The sequence below is a fragment of the Phacochoerus africanus genome, chromosome 6, assembly GCF_016906955.1.
Source record: "Phacochoerus africanus isolate WHEZ1 chromosome 6, ROS_Pafr_v1, whole genome shotgun sequence".
NCBI classification, from domain to species: Eukaryota; Metazoa; Chordata; class Mammalia; order Artiodactyla; family Suidae; genus Phacochoerus; species Phacochoerus africanus.
Window position 1 is genome coordinate 111,853,932 of NC_062549.1, and position 18,447 is coordinate 111,872,378.

The following is an 18,447-nucleotide window of genomic DNA, read 5'->3' on the forward strand; positions in this document are numbered from 1 at the left end:
AAAAAGTATTCCCTTGGTATTTTCACAAACATAACTATTGTAAGGGAACTCTGTAGCATCAGAGGCGGCTCTCTGGTACTGGGATATTAAAGAGTGAATTCCAAAGAGCATACATGGGCCAGCAAGACCTATTTGGAGATACAGATAAGAAGAAGACTGCAGGATGTTTACGTTCTTGAGATTCAGAGTGAAATAAGCCTGTGACACAACTGGAATGTGACCCCAAAAGCACAAAATAGTATAAAAATGTACCATGAAGGCTCTACTCTGGCCTTCTTGGTTAACCTCAAAATAATGATGGTGATACAATAATGAGGAAAAACTCATGCAAGTGAAGTAAATTAAAATCGAAGGCACAGCAACACAGTCTAGTTAGCTCTACTCTGAAGGGAGGTCTGGGGGATAGATTGGAAGAGACCTGTGACGTGACAAAAAGAGGAGATGACACGGGGATTGTATATAAAAGGATTATACTGAGACTACTTGTTGGGATATTTCTTGAGGGGCACAGGCCTGCCGAGGTATCTCCTGTGGCCTTTGATCACTGTCAGGGTAAATTCATGTTTTTGCAGCACACTGCATCACTGCACATGTCAGATACCATCCCTCGCACGGATGGAAACCCAGTGGGAACAGAGTAGGTGAGTTAGAGAAACTGCAATAAATATTTAACGTAGCTGCTCAATTATTTTGTGTTCTGGTTTTAAAGAGTTACCTTAGCAGATTCTTTCTGACACTGTCGACTGGTGCTAATTTATAGTTGCTCAAATTAGGAATCAGCCAGTGCTAATATTACAGTTACTATTCAGTTCCTGGCTGCTTCAAGAAGGCTTACACTTTATGAATATATCGAGAGTTTCCAGCTTTCAACTGCCTATGATTACAAATGCATCGTATCTGTATTACTAACAATGATCATTTATTTTGCCATTAGCAGAAACACATTAACAGAAATTATGAAGGTGGCTGATGGTTGTTTATAAAACGTTCTTTACTGATCCAGCCTACAAGCAAAATTTTGGAAGCTTCTTTTGCAAGGATGATGAACAATCTTTTCAAACTACCTTCCTGGGGCTGTTATTTCTAAAACTGTTTCTGCCTTGTACACAGGGTAAATAATGATGTTCACAAGACAGTCCAAGTAAGATATTCATTTGAGCTTTCTGGAAGTCATTCCTTAACTGTAAGGAGTGACTAACTTGGGGAGACCTTCACATCCAAATGGTACCCAGAGGTAATACTTAAAAAAAAAAAAAAAAACCTTAAGGGATTCTAAATTGGCCTCAAAAGGTAACAATAGAAGGTAAAATGTTAGTAATTTTATGTTTAGGCACCAGCACTAGAGAACCCCCAGAAATTGCTATTGAAATATGGCTTCAGTCTATGAAAAAGTAAATATATAAAACTGTAACCAGAGAGAAAATGCCACTAAATGAATTCACTCTAATGCTATGTGAGTGATGACTCACTACAACGAAATGAAGCAAACACATAAAGTCCAAAATCAATAAATACTATGGGCAGTTCCTCATTTCGTTAAGATAAAATAAGTTTGGGTGTAAGTTAGTTTCTAGGCCAGTGCTTAGAAATAGCATCTGATTAGGAAAAGCCTAAGAATTTCTTCTGAAAGAGTAAATAGGTCTCAGAATAAAAAAAAAAAAAAAAAGATTTTTAAGACAAAAAAAAAAAAAGACTTTCAATCATGGGTTTATTTTTAATGTTTGTATTCCTGATTCTCTTAACATTATTACTCGCCCCAACCTGTAACCATGTTCAAATCTCTATCCTAAAAATAAAAACATAAAATTGTTCCTATTCTCCCCCTTTTACCTAATTCCACTTTTCTCCTTCCTTTCATTAACAAACTTCTCAGAAGAACAACTACACTCAATGCTTCTGCTCTTCCACCACTTGTTTACTCCCTGATCCCTTGAACCCTGGTTTCTGCGCCTATGATGTTGATGAGACTACTCTCTCAAGTTCATGACTGAACGGCAAAAGAATGAAACCGGACCACTATCTTACATACACACAAAATTTAACTCAAATTGGATTAAAATGAATGTAAGAAAGCATAAAAGTTCCTGAGGAAAACACAGGTGGTAAGCTTCTCATCATTGGTCTTGCTCATGACTTTTTGGATTTAACACCAAAAGCAAAGGCAACAAAGACAAAAAGAAGCAAGTGGGACTACATCAAACTAAAAAGCTTAGGCATAGCAAAGGAAACCATCGGCAAAATGAAAAGGCAACCTACTGAATGGGAGAGAATATTTGCAAATCATATATATGATAAAGTGTTAATATCCAAAATACATAAAGAACACACATAACTCAATAGCAAAAAACAATCTAATTAAAAAATGGGCAGAGGATCTGAACAGACATTTTCCCAAAGACATACATGGCCAATAGGCACATGAAAAGATGCTCAACACCACTAACCCACAGGGAAATGCAAATCAAACCACAATGAGACATCACCTTATACCTGTTGGAATGGCGATCATCAAAAAGACAAGAAATAACAAGTGCTGGTGAGGATGTGGAGAAAGAGAACCCTTGTCCACTGCTGGTGAGAATGTAAACTGGTACAGCCACTAGGGGAAACTGTAAGGAGCTTCTTCAAAAACTCAAAAATAGAACTACCTTACGATCAAGCAATTCCACTTCTGGGTAAAGATCTGGGGGGGGGGAGGGAAACACTAACTCTACAAGACATCTGCACCCCACCCCCATGTTCATTGCAGCATTATTTACAACAGCCAAGATACGGACACAACCTACATGTCCATCGATGGATAATGGACAAAGACAGTGTGAGACAAACACACACTGGAATATTATTCGGCCATAAAGGAGAAGGAAATAACGACATTTTCAACAACAGGGATGGACCTTGAGGGCATTATGCTACGTGAAATAAGTCAGACAGAGACATATGGACAAACAGTGTATGATCTCACTGATATGTGGGTGAGTGAAATGGGTGAAGGGGGTTAAAAGGTACAAACTTCCAGTCGTAAAATGAGTAAGGCACGAGGTCATGGTGACTACAGTTAATAATATCATATTGCATATGTGAAAGCTACTAAGAGAGCAGATCTTAAAAGTTTGCATCACAGGAGTTCCCGTCGTGGCACAGTGGTTAACGAATCCGACTAGGAACCATGAGGTTGCGGGTTTGATCCCTGGCCTTGCTCAGTGGGTTAAGGAGCCGGCGTTGCCGTGAGCTGTGGTGTAGGTTGCAGATGTGGCTCGGATCCTGCGTTGCTGTGGCTCTGGTGTAGGTCAGCGGCTACAGCTGCGATTCAACCCCTAGCCTAGGAACCTCCATATGCCGCAGGAGTGGCCCAAGGAATGGCAAAAAGACAAAAAAAAAAAAGTTTGCATCACATACACAAAAAAATTTCTATACCTGTATAGTGACAGATGTGAATTAGACTTGCGGTGGTGATCATTTTGCAACGTACACAAATATCAAGTTGTTACGTTGTATATTTAAAACTAATATAACGTATGTCAATTACACCTCAATAATTTAAAAAGAAAGCTTACCAAAGACCTGCTGCTTGTCACATAAAGAGGGCAGCGCTCACCTCTCCACACTCTGGGAGGGCTGAACAGCCTCCCCTCAAGCTTTTTTTCTCATGCAGCGTCTGTGATACCACATCTTCCCCAGTGTTTGGTCTCACTTTTCTTGCTGCCTACTGTGCAACATCATGGACCTTGCTTGCACCTCACAGTCACATGTTCACAGACAAGAGCTCAGTATTGGCAAGAGAAGGAATAAATTAGGGGAAAAAAATAGGAATATCCAAAGCAGAAGAACTGTGACTTAATTTATAGTCCATACATGAAAGAATATCAGGGATGGCCCTATTAAAATAATGTGCTAGTGTTTAATAACACAGAAAATATTTTTATTATAATGTTCAATAAAAAAGGGAGGACAAAAAATTGTGTATGTAATTTGGCTCCAACCATGTGAAAATGAACATTTTGTTTGCTTGGTTCTTTTGGCTGTGCCTGCAGAAGTCCCTGGGCCAGGGATCAAACCTGAGACACAGCAGTGACAATGCCGCGTCCCTAACGCCAGATCCTCACCACTAGGCCACCAGGGAACTCCAAAAGATAGTTTTTAAGAATAAAAACAAGTCAAAATAGTACTGGCGCTAAAAGGTCTGACATTTTCACCCCTATTCCCCCCTGCTGGTTAAATCCCACTAACGGTTCAAAGTTCAGCTCACATGCCTCCTCTTCTAGGGAGTCTTCCCTATTTTCTCCTTCAGAATTAACAGCTCCCTTCCTCCTCTGAACTGTCATATAATTTCATTTTTACATTTACTGTAGCCTTTGTCACTCTGCCATTTTCTGTATTTAACAACATACGAGTCAGTAGATCCCACTATACTATAGGCTCCTAGATGGTAAAAATTATATTTTATACCTATATTTACGGTAATGAATATTATGAAGAATACATGGTTTGAGATGAGAAAAGCTCACGACAAAGAAGAAAGTAAGCATCACACAGTATTTGCACAGAATAACCTTCTACCGCAAGGTAATATATTTATTTTTTTCTTTTTAGGGCCACACCAATGGCATATGGAAGTTCCCAAGCTAGGGACTGAATTGGAGCTGCAGCTGTCAGCTTACACCACAGCCACAGCAACACCAGATCTGAGCCACATCTGCGACCTATGCTGCAGCTTGTGGCAACGTCGGATCCTTAACCCACTGAGGGAGGCCAGGGATCAAATGGCATCCGTTGGGTCCTTAACCTGCTGAGCCACAGCAGGAACTCCTTCTTTATGCATTTTTTTTTAAATTGTGGGAAAATATAACAAAATTTAATAACCTAACCGTTTTAAAGTAGTTTTAAAAGTACATTTAGTAGTTCAGTAGTTTTAAGAACATTCACAGTGGTGTGCACCAAATCTCCAAGAACTCTTTTATTTTGTAAAACTAAAACTATACCCATTAAACAACAACTCCCCACTCCTCCCTCCCCTGAGTCCTTGGCAACCATCATTTAACTTCCTGTCTCTACAAATCTCACCACTCTAGGTACCCCATATAGGTGGCATAACACAGTGAGTGGTAGGTGAGTGGGTAAATAAACTGTGGTACATCCAGATAATAGGATAGTATCCAGTGTGAAAAAGAAATGAGCTATCAAGCCGCGAAGACACGGAAGAACCTTAAACATTGGTTTCGAAGCGAAAGACGCTTTCCTACTGAATCTGAATGTGGCCACCCACTATATGATTCCAACTTATGACATTCTAGAAAAGGCAAAACTATGGAAACAGTCAAAAGAATAGTGGTTGCTTGGGGTTAAGGGAGGGAGGGATGGATAAGCTGCACCCAGATTTTTTTTTTGTCATTTTGCCTTTTTCTAGGGCCACACCCGTGGCATGGCACGTGGAGGTTCCCAGGCTAGGGGTCTAATCGGAGCTGTAGCCACTGGCCTATACCAGAGCCATAGCAACGTGTGATCCGAGCCGTGTCTGTGACCTGCGCCACAGCTCACAGAAATGCCGGATTCTTAACCCACTGAGTGAGTCTAGGGATCAAACCCACAACCTTATGGTTCCTAGTTGGATTCGTTAACCACTGTGCCACGATGGGAACTCCAACCCAGAAGATTTTTAAGGGCACCGAAACTATTCTGCATGATACTATAATGGTGGGTACATGTCAATATACACATAGGATATACAAGACCAAGAGTGAACCCTAATGTAAACCACAGACTTTCAGTGATGATGATATGTCAACATAGGGTCAACAACTGCAGCAAATGTATCACTCTGGTGTGGGATGTTAATAGCGGGAAGGCTGTGTGTATGTGAGCACACACATGTGCAGGCACACGCAGGGGGTACATGGGAACACTGAACTTCCATTCAACTGTGCTGCAAATCTTAATACCGCTCTAAAAATAAAGTTTATTAAAAAAAAAAAAAGAGGGTAAGTAGAAGTGCCCTTAGAGAATTCAGTGAAGGAATCGGGGAAATGGGAGGTTACAGTAGAGAAAAAGGTTCTTAGAAGCCAAAATAGTCAAGTTTCAAGAAACAGGTATTCACAGAATTCTGAATAAAGCACAAAGGCACAATTGAGAAAATAATGACTAGACATTAAGAGATGTTTGATGATATTAGCAAGGACAATTTCCATGGAGTGGTGGAATGGAAGTCAGAGTATGGGGTTGAGGGGAGAGGAGAAATGCCTAAGAGACAGCAAATTCGGATTATTCTTTCATGACCAGAACTAGAGAGAGGGAAGTCAGATGGAGATGGGTTGGCACCGAACATAAGATTATTGTGTGAGGATGAAGATTAAATTGTAGGTGGAGAGTGTGAGACAGTGAGAAAGACAGCGACACAGACAATAAAAGGAGGCGAGGACTCCTAGGAAGCGAAAGGCACAACCCAACATGACCTCACTCCTGTACCCCTAGAAGCAGCTGCTAGAGAACCTGGACCTTGGATATGACACTAAATTATTTCATATCCATAGTGGACATCGTAAGGCCATGCAGCTCTCTGCAGACCTGGCATCCCTGTCACCCACAGGAAACGACTACAGTGCAAGTCCGGGTCACCTGTTCTCCCTAAATCTCCAGACTGCTCTATCCTTCCTCACCCTGATTCATTCGCCCATCACTGCTCTCTCTCCAACTCCTCCTGCTCTACCACCTGAAACCCTGGCTCCAGGGTTAAACAAACTTTACATTCTCAGCCTCTTCACTAAACCGTCCACACACTGCCCAACTGAAGCCTGGCCATGCCCTGAGCACACCCCTTGTGCTGAAGTCCTGCAGGGTAGATGAGGTTCCTTCTCCACCCCCATCTTCAGCAGGCATTTTCCTAACTCCTCGGTGCCACTGACAGGTTGTAATTCTTCTACTTCTAAGCCTGAGACACGTGACATCTGGCTATGTTACACTCTTCCTCTCCTGGTTAATGATACACCTTTCTCTCCCTCTCTCCATTCCAACACCTGCAGTCATACTGGCTATTTTAACATCATGCAAACAACCTAACACCGTAGACTCAGAGTTCTTTGCCCTACGCCTCGCCTCACACCACTTGGTGACACCTACGCCCTGGACCTTGCCAACTCTCTAGACTTTCTCAAGAGAAAGATGCATGAACACGCACACTGCCACCACTAAAATTCATGTTCTAACTTTCAGATGGCCGTCGTCTTTCGTCAGCTTCCTCTCTGATTTCTTACAGAAGTTTTTCTCATCTTTTATCATTATCCTCATATCTCTTACTTCATCCTTTTTAGTTGCCACTGAGAAATTCTCATCAGATGAGAATTCTCTTAAATACTAGCCTTAAGCTGACCTGCTAACTCTGCATAAGTCACTCCTCTGTCTTGGTTCCCTAGACCCTACAGTATCAAAGCCAGCCCAGATTTCTTGCAATGACCACTCTCTCTTCCGCTCTTTCTGTGGCAGCAGTTAATACACCCCCATAACCACGGTGATTCCAGCACACACCACGCTGCTGTTCCGTGTCCACTGCTCCTTCCACCATCCATTTCCTTCTCCAGCTAGACTTCTTCAAAACCTTGCTAAGGAATTCTCTTCCACGACACTTCCTTTGACCCCTTCCCACCTGCCTCCCCACCCCAAACGCCAGTTAAACATGTCTTACTACCTCTTCTTTCTTTCTTTTTTGGCCGTGCCTGTAGCATTAGAAGTTTCTGGGCCAGGGATTGAACCCGTGCTACAGCAGTGACCTGAGCCATAGCAGGTAGAAATGCACACAACCTTGGCTGCTGTAAACTGACCGGTCTTGGCTAAAATGGGAGGGTTAGGAAGAACAGTATTAGGAAATAAAATCAAAACCTTAATTACAGAAACCCTAGAGTTAGAAAGGACCTTAAGAATCATCTAGATCACCCATCCTTCTAATGAAGGATAACATTCCCGACAAATGGATGTAGTGAGGTAGCCTATTCACTTTTTTTTTTTCTATTATATTGTCAAAACGGGTTTTCTTTAATATTTCCCCACGGGTCCTGGTTCTTTCCTCTGATGTACCCATAAGTCTATTCCCTCTTTATGAGACAGGTTTTCAAATGCCTTTCATTTAATTGACATGGACTCTTCAACAAATGACACGGCTTTTCTGAGGGCCAACATTTTCTCTAAAAGAGAGGAGTGGCAGAGGCTAAGTGTCCCCTGATAACTGTCTTCCTCTTGTCTTTATTGGAACTGCATCTTTTCTGGGCACATGGACACCCAGCAAAGGTGACCCTTCTCCATCTTCCTTGGGGTTGGATGTGTCCTTGTGCTCGAGTTCTGGTCAACGCGTTGTGAGCAAAAAGGCCCTCCCTTTCCCCTTTCCTCCTTCCCAGTGGCTGGAATTCGGATGTGGGGTGAGCCAACTTCGTCCCTGCAGATGAGAACAATACCCGAGCATGACAGAACAAGATAAAAAGAGTCAGGGCCCCTGATAGATGGACAGAGCAGAGCTACTCTATCAGCTTGGCCTTTTCATATGAGAGAGAAATAAACTTCTCTCTCTGGTTTAAGTCACTTGCTCTTTTTCAAATGTATGTGTTACCACACGATCTATATCCTGATTCAAAAGGATGTCACACCTCTACAAAAGGGCTTTTGTCACAAATAAAATTAGGAATATCAAACATACATATATACAAGTTTGTTTTTTAGGATTTGAACACTATTTTCTCTTGAGAGCCACCCCATTCTCCTGTATTAACGCACCTCAGGATTCCTCAGAATCTTAATACAGTTCCCTGGATCTCCACTTGGCGCTGTCCCTCAAGGCTGACACTCCAAATGGAATATTAACTCTTCATAAGCTCTGTGCATGGAACAGCATACACTTCCCCATATATTTAATTTGGGGGATCTCTCTGGATGTCTCATCCTAAGCAAAGCTACAACAGACCCTTTCTCCAACTATCTGCATTCTTTCAATAAATATTTATAAACGGCCCACTGTGCAAAGCTTAGTGACATAATACATCGGTATACACACAAGTGCATATTAACTTACTGGTGTAAAATGGCCTTAATAGTAGTTTTACAAGGTGCAACTATCCAGGCATGAAACGCTTTTGAGGACTTAGTACTGGAAAATCACACCTTGTGAAAAAGTGTATGCATGAGTACTGTGTTTCTTTCTTTCTCTTTAGGCAAGAAATAGATTTATTAAGATGGGATGATGCAAGCGGGCAGGCAAGGAGGCTTGTTTCTTATCGTTCATATACAATGCCCTTGGACACATCTCAAGGGGCCAGGTCTACTGATCTGTTTAGTGGTATCACACTGCAACCAGCTTTCTGAGACAGCATTCAGAAAAAGTCATAGTGTATATATTTATCCAGTGTTTTGTTAAAACATAAAAATGAGCAAACTATATGACATAAAATTTGAGAGGCAGCAGATTTAATGGTTAAGAGCATACTCTGGAGCCGGTTTACCTCTTGGCTCTGGCACTTATCAGCTGTGTAACTTTCAGCACCTCTTTGTGCTTCTGATTCTGCAGGTATAAAATGAGAGTATAATAGTAGTAATAACAGTAATAATATTCTAATAGTACCATCTTCCTAGGATTATTTTGAGGATATATAGGCTTAGAAAAGTTCCTGGCACGTGGGCGAAGTGCTCAATTAAGTGCCAGCTACCGTTATTACAGCTAGTATAATAATGCGATAGATGACCCCATTTCTGGTCAGAGGATAAATAATTTTATGCTATATGGTCAAACAGCATTTTCTAATACTGGTTATATTTTATGTTTCCTACTTATTAGTAATTTTTTTCATCTTAAAAAAGTCAATTTAATGTACCAACGGGCAAGTTGATAATCTACATATATCAAAAGCCTTAAAAATGCCCTTTGACTCGGTAGTTTCATTTCGAAGTGTTTAAAAATTCTAAAAAAATAACAGTGGATGTGGACGAAATTTGACTTTAAGGAGGCTCACTTTGGTATATTTATAAAAGCACTAATAAAAAAGAAAGCAAAGAAGGAAGACTTTTCAAAGGGGCTTTGTTCAGCAAACCACGGAAATTCTTACAATGGGATGGTATGTACCCATTAAAAAATAACTCTGCAGTTGAGTACTTGATAATATAAGAAGATACAGTCAATGAAAAAATGTAAGCACAGTATGACCCCACTTTGGTTTTTAAAAAGCATGTGATAAGTGTGTGTGGAGGATGTGTGTATAGCTATGGATCAATAAAGGCTCCTAGGTGACACTAAAAATAGTGATTATCTCTAGCTGGTTCATTTATATGCAGCTTTTGTGCTCTTCTATTTTCTAAGTTTTCCATATGACTACATATTATTTTTGCAATACAGGAAAAAAGTTACTAAAAAGCTCACACCAATGAACTTATATCTGCAAAACAGATGCAGACTCACAGATCTCAAAATCAAACTTATGGCTACCAAAGGGGAAATACGGGGTGGGGGGAATAAATTAGGAGGTTGGGGTTAACATATATATAAACACACTGCTACATATAAAATAGACAACAAGGACTTACTGTAGAGCACGGGAAATTCTACTCAATATTCCATAATAACCTACATGGGAAAAGAATCTGAAAAAGAATGTGTGTGTCTGTGTAACTGGTTCATTTTATTGTACACCTGAAACGAACACACTAACGCAATACTATAAATCAACCATACTTCCATAAAATTTTTAAAAACAAGTACACAATGTGCAGTGAACTAAAATGTTGAAAACATGAAGATATTCTCTGGCCAATGAGAAGAAATCTGTTCAGCTTGTTTACAAAGTAAAAGATCCAATACACAGATGTGCTCATTAGCTTCCTGGACACTCCCTGAATTCACATGGTTTTCTGCCACAAGCTCATGTGAATTTAGAAAACTATTAAGTTATGAGCACAAAAAAAAAAAAAAAAAAAGCAGGGGAAAAAAGCAAACTTAGAAATCCTAAAAAATACAGGAAAATGTTCTTATCATATTTCTTTATTAAAGCAGTCCAGAAATCAAACCTGTTCCAATTGTCTTAGTAACCTCAAAAGCGTCGTAAACCTCAAAAGCGATTTGAATATTTTAACAGAGGAAGAGTGCTCTGAAAAGATGTTAATATAATATGGGCTGTGGAAAGGCCTTCAAAATATTTTACTAGGCAATAATTTGGCTTCAGTTTATTAGATTACTATAATCGTACAGTGTATTTATTTTGAATGTTTCATTGACTATGGTATTAAAAATCTGACCATTTAAATTACATTTATTACAAATAAATATCTTTCAGTCTTTATATTTTTTCTAGCCTCTTCACCGGCTACACCTTCCCAGGAGAAACTGGATCCTTCCAAGATTAATTTTCACTAATAATCTTTAAAAGGGCAAAATGCTGCAAAGAAATTCTAGATGAAAAAAATCAGTAAGCAGGCTTACAGACCAGAATCTAAAAAAATCCTCCATAAATAAGTCTCCAACTGCTTATCAGGCTGTCACTCAATGTAGTATGTTAAACCTACAATGGACCTCCTTGTATCCTCTCCGGATACACATATTCCCCTCAACAAAACAAAACAAAACAAAGATTCCTCGTGACTTCTTTTTTCAGGGCTGCACCCGCAGCATATGGAAGTTCCCAGGTTAGGGGTCTAATCAGGGCTAGAGCTGCCGGCCTGTACCACAGCCACAGCAATGCTGGATCCTTAACCCACTGAGCCAGGCAGGGATTGAACCCGCAACCTCACGGTTCCTAGTGGGATTCGTTTCTGCTGCGCCACGGCGGGAACTCCCCTCCTGACTGCTTTACACCATCATATCATCAAGGCAACTGTCATAGCATTATTGTTTCATCACTTACATGAGAACCATCCAAGTTCTTTTTTTGCTTCTGCCTGGTTATCTTAATAGGCTCCTACTCTGTCTCATTTCTAACCCATTCCCATTTGAATTCAAAGAGCAGTAGCCTACCAGCCAGATGAAACACCACTTTATAATCACATTACAAGCTGGTGTAAGAATCTTAGATTGACTTTGATCCTATGAGCAGTGGGAAGTAAATTCTTTACAATGGCATTCAAAAGGCTCCATCTTCCACTAGAAGCTTCATGAGAACGCTCTCTGCAAGCAGGCTGTTCCACCACCAACTCCTGGTGATGATTTGCTCAAGCTGTCCTCCCACCCTCAGCTCCTCATCAAGGCAAAGCCATCCTCCCAGCAAGCACAAGTGAAAAGCTGATGTGGTTTTTAGCAACCATTACAATTGCAAATAAACTCCTTACCTTCAGAATTTCAACAGCACTCACACACTGTCTAACCCATTGATTAGGCACTAAATCATACTGTTTCTTACTGTCAAGCAATTATACATGAATGATGTAATTTCATCAAGTAGAAGCATCTGCCTTTATATTTTTGTACTTTCAAAAAAAAATTCAAGTACAGTTGAGTTACAGTGTTTGCCAATTTCTGCCGTAATATTTTTTGTACTTTTCACAGCCCCCTGACAGACAACGGGAAACTTGGTAAACACTAAATTAGTATTTGGTAAACAATGAATGATACGCATCTTTCGGTTTTACGCACAACCAAATATATTTATCATTGCTATGTACTTCTACGGCTTCTCTTTAACAAGATGAATTATTATTTCATGTAGGTTCATGCATCAGGGGTCCTCAAGACTCTCAGGTTCAGTGATCCTCTAGGAGGACTCACAGGACTCAGCACAGGGTCATGTTCACATTAAAGATGTAGAACAGGGAAAAGAGATAAAGCAGAATTAGCAAAGGAGAAAGGAGCATAGAACAAAGTCTGAAGAAACAAAGTGCAAGCTTTCCAGAGCCCTCTCCCAGGGGAGTCACCCGAATGCAGTTTCTCCAGCATCAAACTGTGACAACATGTGTCCTTTACCAAGGAAGCTCATGCAGAACCTAAGGCTTTTTTTTTTTTTTTTCCTTTTTTCTAAAGGGCTGATGATGTAGGCACCCTCTGCCTAGCACAGGCCAAAATTCCAGACTCCTAGAAAGTACGCAGCACCAATCACACTGTTTGGATTGAGGCACGATGAGCCACTAGAAAGTTTTATGTCAGTGAAGTCGACTGTTGAACGTTCAATTCCCAGATGCCAGCAAAAACACTGTAAAGCGGGCCTTTCTAAGGAAAGCAGTCTTGGGCCTGCTGAGTTAACCCCTTACGATGTAGTGCATTTCATATGTTTAAGGGAGAAGTAGTAAGTGTTAACTGTATTTGGTTTAGGAGAAGCAGAAGGTAACTTTTTTAAAAAATGAAAATCCAGCATTTATTTAGAGATGCACTGCCTAGACTGGCACCCAAGAATGAAACACTATGCAATTTTTAAATCATTCACATCCTTTAGGGATTTTTTTTCCTTCTAAAATAGATTTTTCAAATCAATATTTCCATAGTTTTTAGGAGAAAAGAATTAAGTATAACATGCAAAGTAAACTAACTCTCAGATGAGCTCCCTGTCTCCTCTTTAAATGTCAGCTGGGTGCCAGAGCACTGTGGTAGCTGTTTCAGAGACATCATTTTACTAAATCTCCACAACACCCCCATAAGCCAGCGATGCTTTCTGTTTTACATATGGAAGACTTGAGAGGCTAAGTAACCCACCCAGGTTTTCCAGCGTGGAGGGAAGATTTAGGTTCAGATCCGCCTCATTTCAAACTCCTCCTCTTGATACCAACGACTCTCCCTAACAAGGCACAGGCTCCTTATAATGAATCACTTCCCTCCCAACCATAGGGATGTTGTTTGGTTGGTTACACAGAGCACAACTCTTTAACCTACTCGACTTTGATTAAAGTCACATTTATTTGGCAGAGAACGGGATACATTTAATACAGAATACTCTGCTTTTTCCTTTCCAGTCTTGTACATTCCAAATCCAGTTACGCCCCTCGCTTGGTAAAACCATTAGGAAGTCCCCTATTCAAACACAGCACACGATCTTCTCCTTTTATCTGACAGCAGTCTGCTTGAAATTCGATAGACCTGTTTTTGAATTTTGGCATTTCACGTATCAGACGTGGGGACCTTGGAAAGTGAGTTAGGCTGAATCTCAGTTTATTCATCTACAAAATGGGGATCCCTACCTTACAGGCTTGCTGTGAGAATGAAATAGGTTGATCTATTTAAAGGGTTTAGCCTATACATGTTTGCTGAATAAAACACTGCCTGCAGCACCAGAATACCCGACTTTTAAGAAGTCAGACCAATAATCTGAGGGAGAAAGGAGGCAGTAGGGAAGTACCCTGACCACCAGGTGTCACCACTGACCCAGAAGAGTTGGTCTAACTGCCAGAAGTAGGGGGTGGGAACCCTGCAGCACTGCTGGGTAAGACTGTCATTTGCACCTACAGAATATTCAAGAATTGCCTTAGGCTTTCTACACCTTAAGAGCTAGCGCAGTATTTGTTGCACCATTCTGAGTAACACCGCTTTCTTCCCAGTGTGTTAAAAATGACTCTGGAGTAATTAATTAGCTGAACAGCCACAGATTTGTCATCATAGTTTAATTTTAAAAACTATGCTCAGCTGACCGTTATTTAAGTCTGAGAATCAATACTGCCTCCTCTCTCCTTTGCTTCGGCCAACTAGATATTTACATTCTCTGGCTTCCATGGGCTTCAATATTGCCACCATAGACAATTTTCTGGTCCCAATTCCACAACCCACGGACATTATTCTTCCTTTACATTATTAATAGGGAATGACAGGTAAAAGGAAAGCAGAATACTTATTAGGGTAAAAATAAAGCCCGTGAGCAGAATATGGAGGCAAAATAAACATTAGCTCTGAGTCTTATTCCTTGATCGCAAGAATTTAAAAGTTCATTAAAAAAAATTCTACGAATTCACTCTTTTCTTAAGGAACACTTACCCTCGGGTAGATCTGTCAACCTACAAATGGCCCCAAAAAGACTCAAGGAATGCCACCCCTCCTGACTTCACTCTATAACCTACCAACGACCCTCCCTGTGAGCGCCTAGGGGCTCACTTCAAAACGAGGGGCGGGTTTGGGTTCTTCTGGTTCTAAGTCCTCCACGCTGAGAGCCACTGGCGGCCACTGCGAGAAGGGTTATTCAGAGAGTGTTAGGGCGTAACTGGACACGCAGCTCTGAGATGAGGCACAGACTGCTGTCTGCCAGGGAACACTTGACTCAAGTCAAGCCTGATCAGGCCTACCCTAGTCGCATCCTGGGCTCCTGAGCCCTCCAGTAACCAACAAGGAGAAGGGGAAAGGCTGAGGCACCGGCTTCTGTTGAGAGCGGGCGCTCCTGGAACTCGAGCTGTTTGGGTTATTTTTGTTTTAACAGCAGCTCAAGTTCCACTCTGCATCTCACAAATATAGAAAGGTCTGAAGAGAAACCACAAGCATCCTCGCCCTTCTGACCATCGTTCCCATTCCTAGAGAATTTAGGAGGGAAGTGCAAATACCAGGAACCATCTGGAATCAGGAGCGCAGGTGGCAACTCCAGCCGAGAAGAACCCACTTGCGAAGCACTTTAGCAGATCGATAGACTGCCGACCGATCTCAGACTGATCCCTAGAGAAAGAAGAGCTCACGAGGCTGGCCGCCCTCCTGGAGCTTAGGAGCCACGGAAAGAGATGCTGCCCAGCCTACAAGCCCCTGCTGGGCAGGCGAGGGCGCAGCTGAACGGGGATCGCGGGCGGCGGGCGGGCGTGTTACCTGGGGGACTCGGCGGTGAAGCTGCCGCCGTCCAGCAGCCGCATCTTGCAGAAGAGGACCCCGTTGACGAAGGGCACCGAGGAGAGCTCCTCGAGCCCGAAGTCCACCTTAAACTTAAACTTCTTCTTCTTCATCATCATGAGAGCCAGACGCCGGCGAGCGGGGTGCGGGGGTGGCCCCAAGGGGCGCGCGGGCCGGCGCCGCCGCTTCAACTCGGCCGAGCCCCGGGCCCGCCCAGCCCCATGGCCGGGGCCGCGAGCTGCGCGCGGGGGCGCGGCTGGGGGGCGCCGCGGGCCGGCCGGGGCCGGGGCCGCCGCCTCCTCTCGCGGCAGCCGGGGCCGGAGCGCGGCGGCGGCGGCGGCGGCCGCGGCGCGGACCCCGCCCGCCCGCGGGGAGCGGTCGTGCTGCAGCTCGCCTGAGCGGTGGGCGCCCTCTCGGTGTGCAACTCGCCGCCGCCGCCGCCCGTCTGGGAGGAGGAGACGTGAAGCTGGGAGAGCCGCCGCCGCCGCCGCCGCCGCCGCTGCCTTGGCGCTACGGGGCCCGCGGCGCCCCTAGCGGCGGCGGCGGCGAGCAGTGTACCGCCGGGCGGAAGCGGGAGGGCGGGCGAGGAAATTCGCGGCGGGCGGGCGCTTCGCCGGGAAACTGACCCGCGACGGCAGTTGGGGCGTCACGCCTCGCTGGGGTTAAAAAAAGACAAATCCGACCGAAAAGGAACTTCCTTCTACAGCTTCCTCTCGGCCTTTCTTTCAGTTTTTGCCCCGCCTCCTTTCTCCCTCTCCCCCCTTCTCCCCCTCCCCCTCCAGAGATATATTTTTTTCCCTCTTGGGTTTGAGAGTCACGGGTTAATAGGGTTAATCAGAATCTCCACGACGTCGTTTGCATCAGATTGAAATCCGAAAACTCAGATTTCTTTTAGGTACTCTGAATTCACGAGCCTTCTAATATAAGGCAAAGAGGAGGCAGGGAAGAGGAAGGGATTAGAACGTGTGCAGAACCCAGGCACTGTACTGCTACAGGCGTTTTCTCCGGTTTATACTTTAATTCCTGTCAGCCAGGATAAAAGAGTACAGAAGGCATTAAAATAATACCTTCCCTTCTAAAATGTGGCCGTCCATACGGAAAACTGAAAAGCCAAAAAAATAAGAAGTCTCCTTAGATGCATGTTTAAGAATGTGTACGTTACACATTGTTACATTATATGTTATGTTACTACTTGGTTACGTAATATTCGTATTTTCAGCCTGAGTTATAACCCGAAAGATTCCCTCGCAGTAATCTTTGAAAGGCTGCAATTGAAGAGATTCTCGTTCCCAGTTCACTCATTGATGGATGCATTCATCTGTACAAAAATATGTTTAATCACCGAAAATGTCAGTCATTGTCCAGACCTGGTGATTGACTTAAAACACACACACACACACACACACACACACACACACACACACACACCCCACAAAAAGTCTGACCTCAATAATTTTACGATCTAGTGAGAAAGATACACCTAAATCAGTCATCAAAAAACAAAACCTAGGCGTTCCTGTGGTGGGTGACTCAGCAGAAACAAATCTGACTAGTATCAATGAGGACACAGGTTTGATCCCTGGCCTCCCTCAGTGGGTTAAGGATCCTGCGTTGCTGTAAGCCGTGGTGGAGGTCGCAGATGCGGCTGGGATCTAGTGTTGATGTGTCTGTGGCATAGGCCAGCAGCTACAGAGCCTAGTCCACCCCTAGCATGGAAGCAGCCCTAAAAAGACCAAAACAAAACAAAAAAAGCCCCACAAAAAAACCCACCAAAAAACAAAACCTAGCATGTGTGTTTCCTTAGAATGAAGAAGCAGGTTGTCTGGAACTCAGAAGAGGAAGCAATTAATTGAAGTTAATCAGTGTTCTGAATTTCAAAGAATGAATGGAATTTGGAACAGAGTCAGGGGTTGGTGGAGGGAAGGTGCTCCAGGTGGGAGAAATGAAGGGAAAGACCTAGGGGCAGAGTTTAGGAGTTTAGGGTTCTCGGGTTTGGTAGTGGAGAAAACTGGTTCGCCCTCAGGACAAGGGGATAAGGCAGTGGACAGGGTTACAGGGGACTCTGGGGTTTGTTACTTGGACAGCAAGATGGATGTTAATTCTGTTGACTGCCTTGGAAGCAGGAGGAGGGTAGGTTGGGAACGGAGGAGATAATGAGACTTTATTTGAACTCTGAGACATCCAGGAGAATAAGGAGAATCAGGGAAAAGAGTAAGGACCGAAAACTTGCCTTTGGGAATTAGAGTATTCCCTGATGGCTAAAGCCCCAGGAGTGGATAAAAATGAATTACTCTGAAGAATATCTAATGAGTAGATGAGGAAGAGAAGCTTGTGAAGGCACTTTAGAGCAAACAGAGAGAAGAGATCAAGGAAGATAAATGCTCTGGAAGTCAAGAAAGAGGGTTTTGTTTTTGTTTGTATGTATATATGTATTTACTGCACTGCACCTGCAGCATATGGAAGTTCCTGGGCCAGGAATGGAACCCTTGCCACAGCAGCAATCCCCTGCAGTGAGAATGCCAAATCCTCCACCTGCTGCACCACAAGAGAATTCCAAAAAAGAGTTTTTATCATTTAACATTCATACTTAAGACCTACTGTGTGCCAGGCACTGCACTGGGGACTAGAGATACTAATGAGCAAGACATACAGGGGCTTATAATATATCTGCAGACAGATCAATTAGAGAGAAAGAGGGAGTGGGGAGG

General features: G+C 42.9%; 1 protein-coding gene across 3 annotated transcripts in view; it reads right to left on the reverse strand.

Annotated features, from left to right (window-relative positions):
* The window catches only part of EEIG2 (EEIG family member 2), a 74,300-nt gene extending 58,275 nt beyond the window's left edge, over window positions 1–16,025 (reverse strand). For all 3 annotated transcript variants that reach the window (XR_007135592.1, XM_047785152.1, XM_047785150.1), the window contains exon 1: window positions 15,719–16,025. Coding sequence is in view for 2 of the 3 variants with exons in the window: in XM_047785152.1 (XP_047641108.1) it covers window positions 15,719–15,858 (140 nt within the window). In the remaining variant the exon portion in view is untranslated. The remainder of the gene's footprint in view (window positions 1–15,718) is intronic.
* Window positions 16,026–18,447: the final 2,422 nt, after the last annotated feature.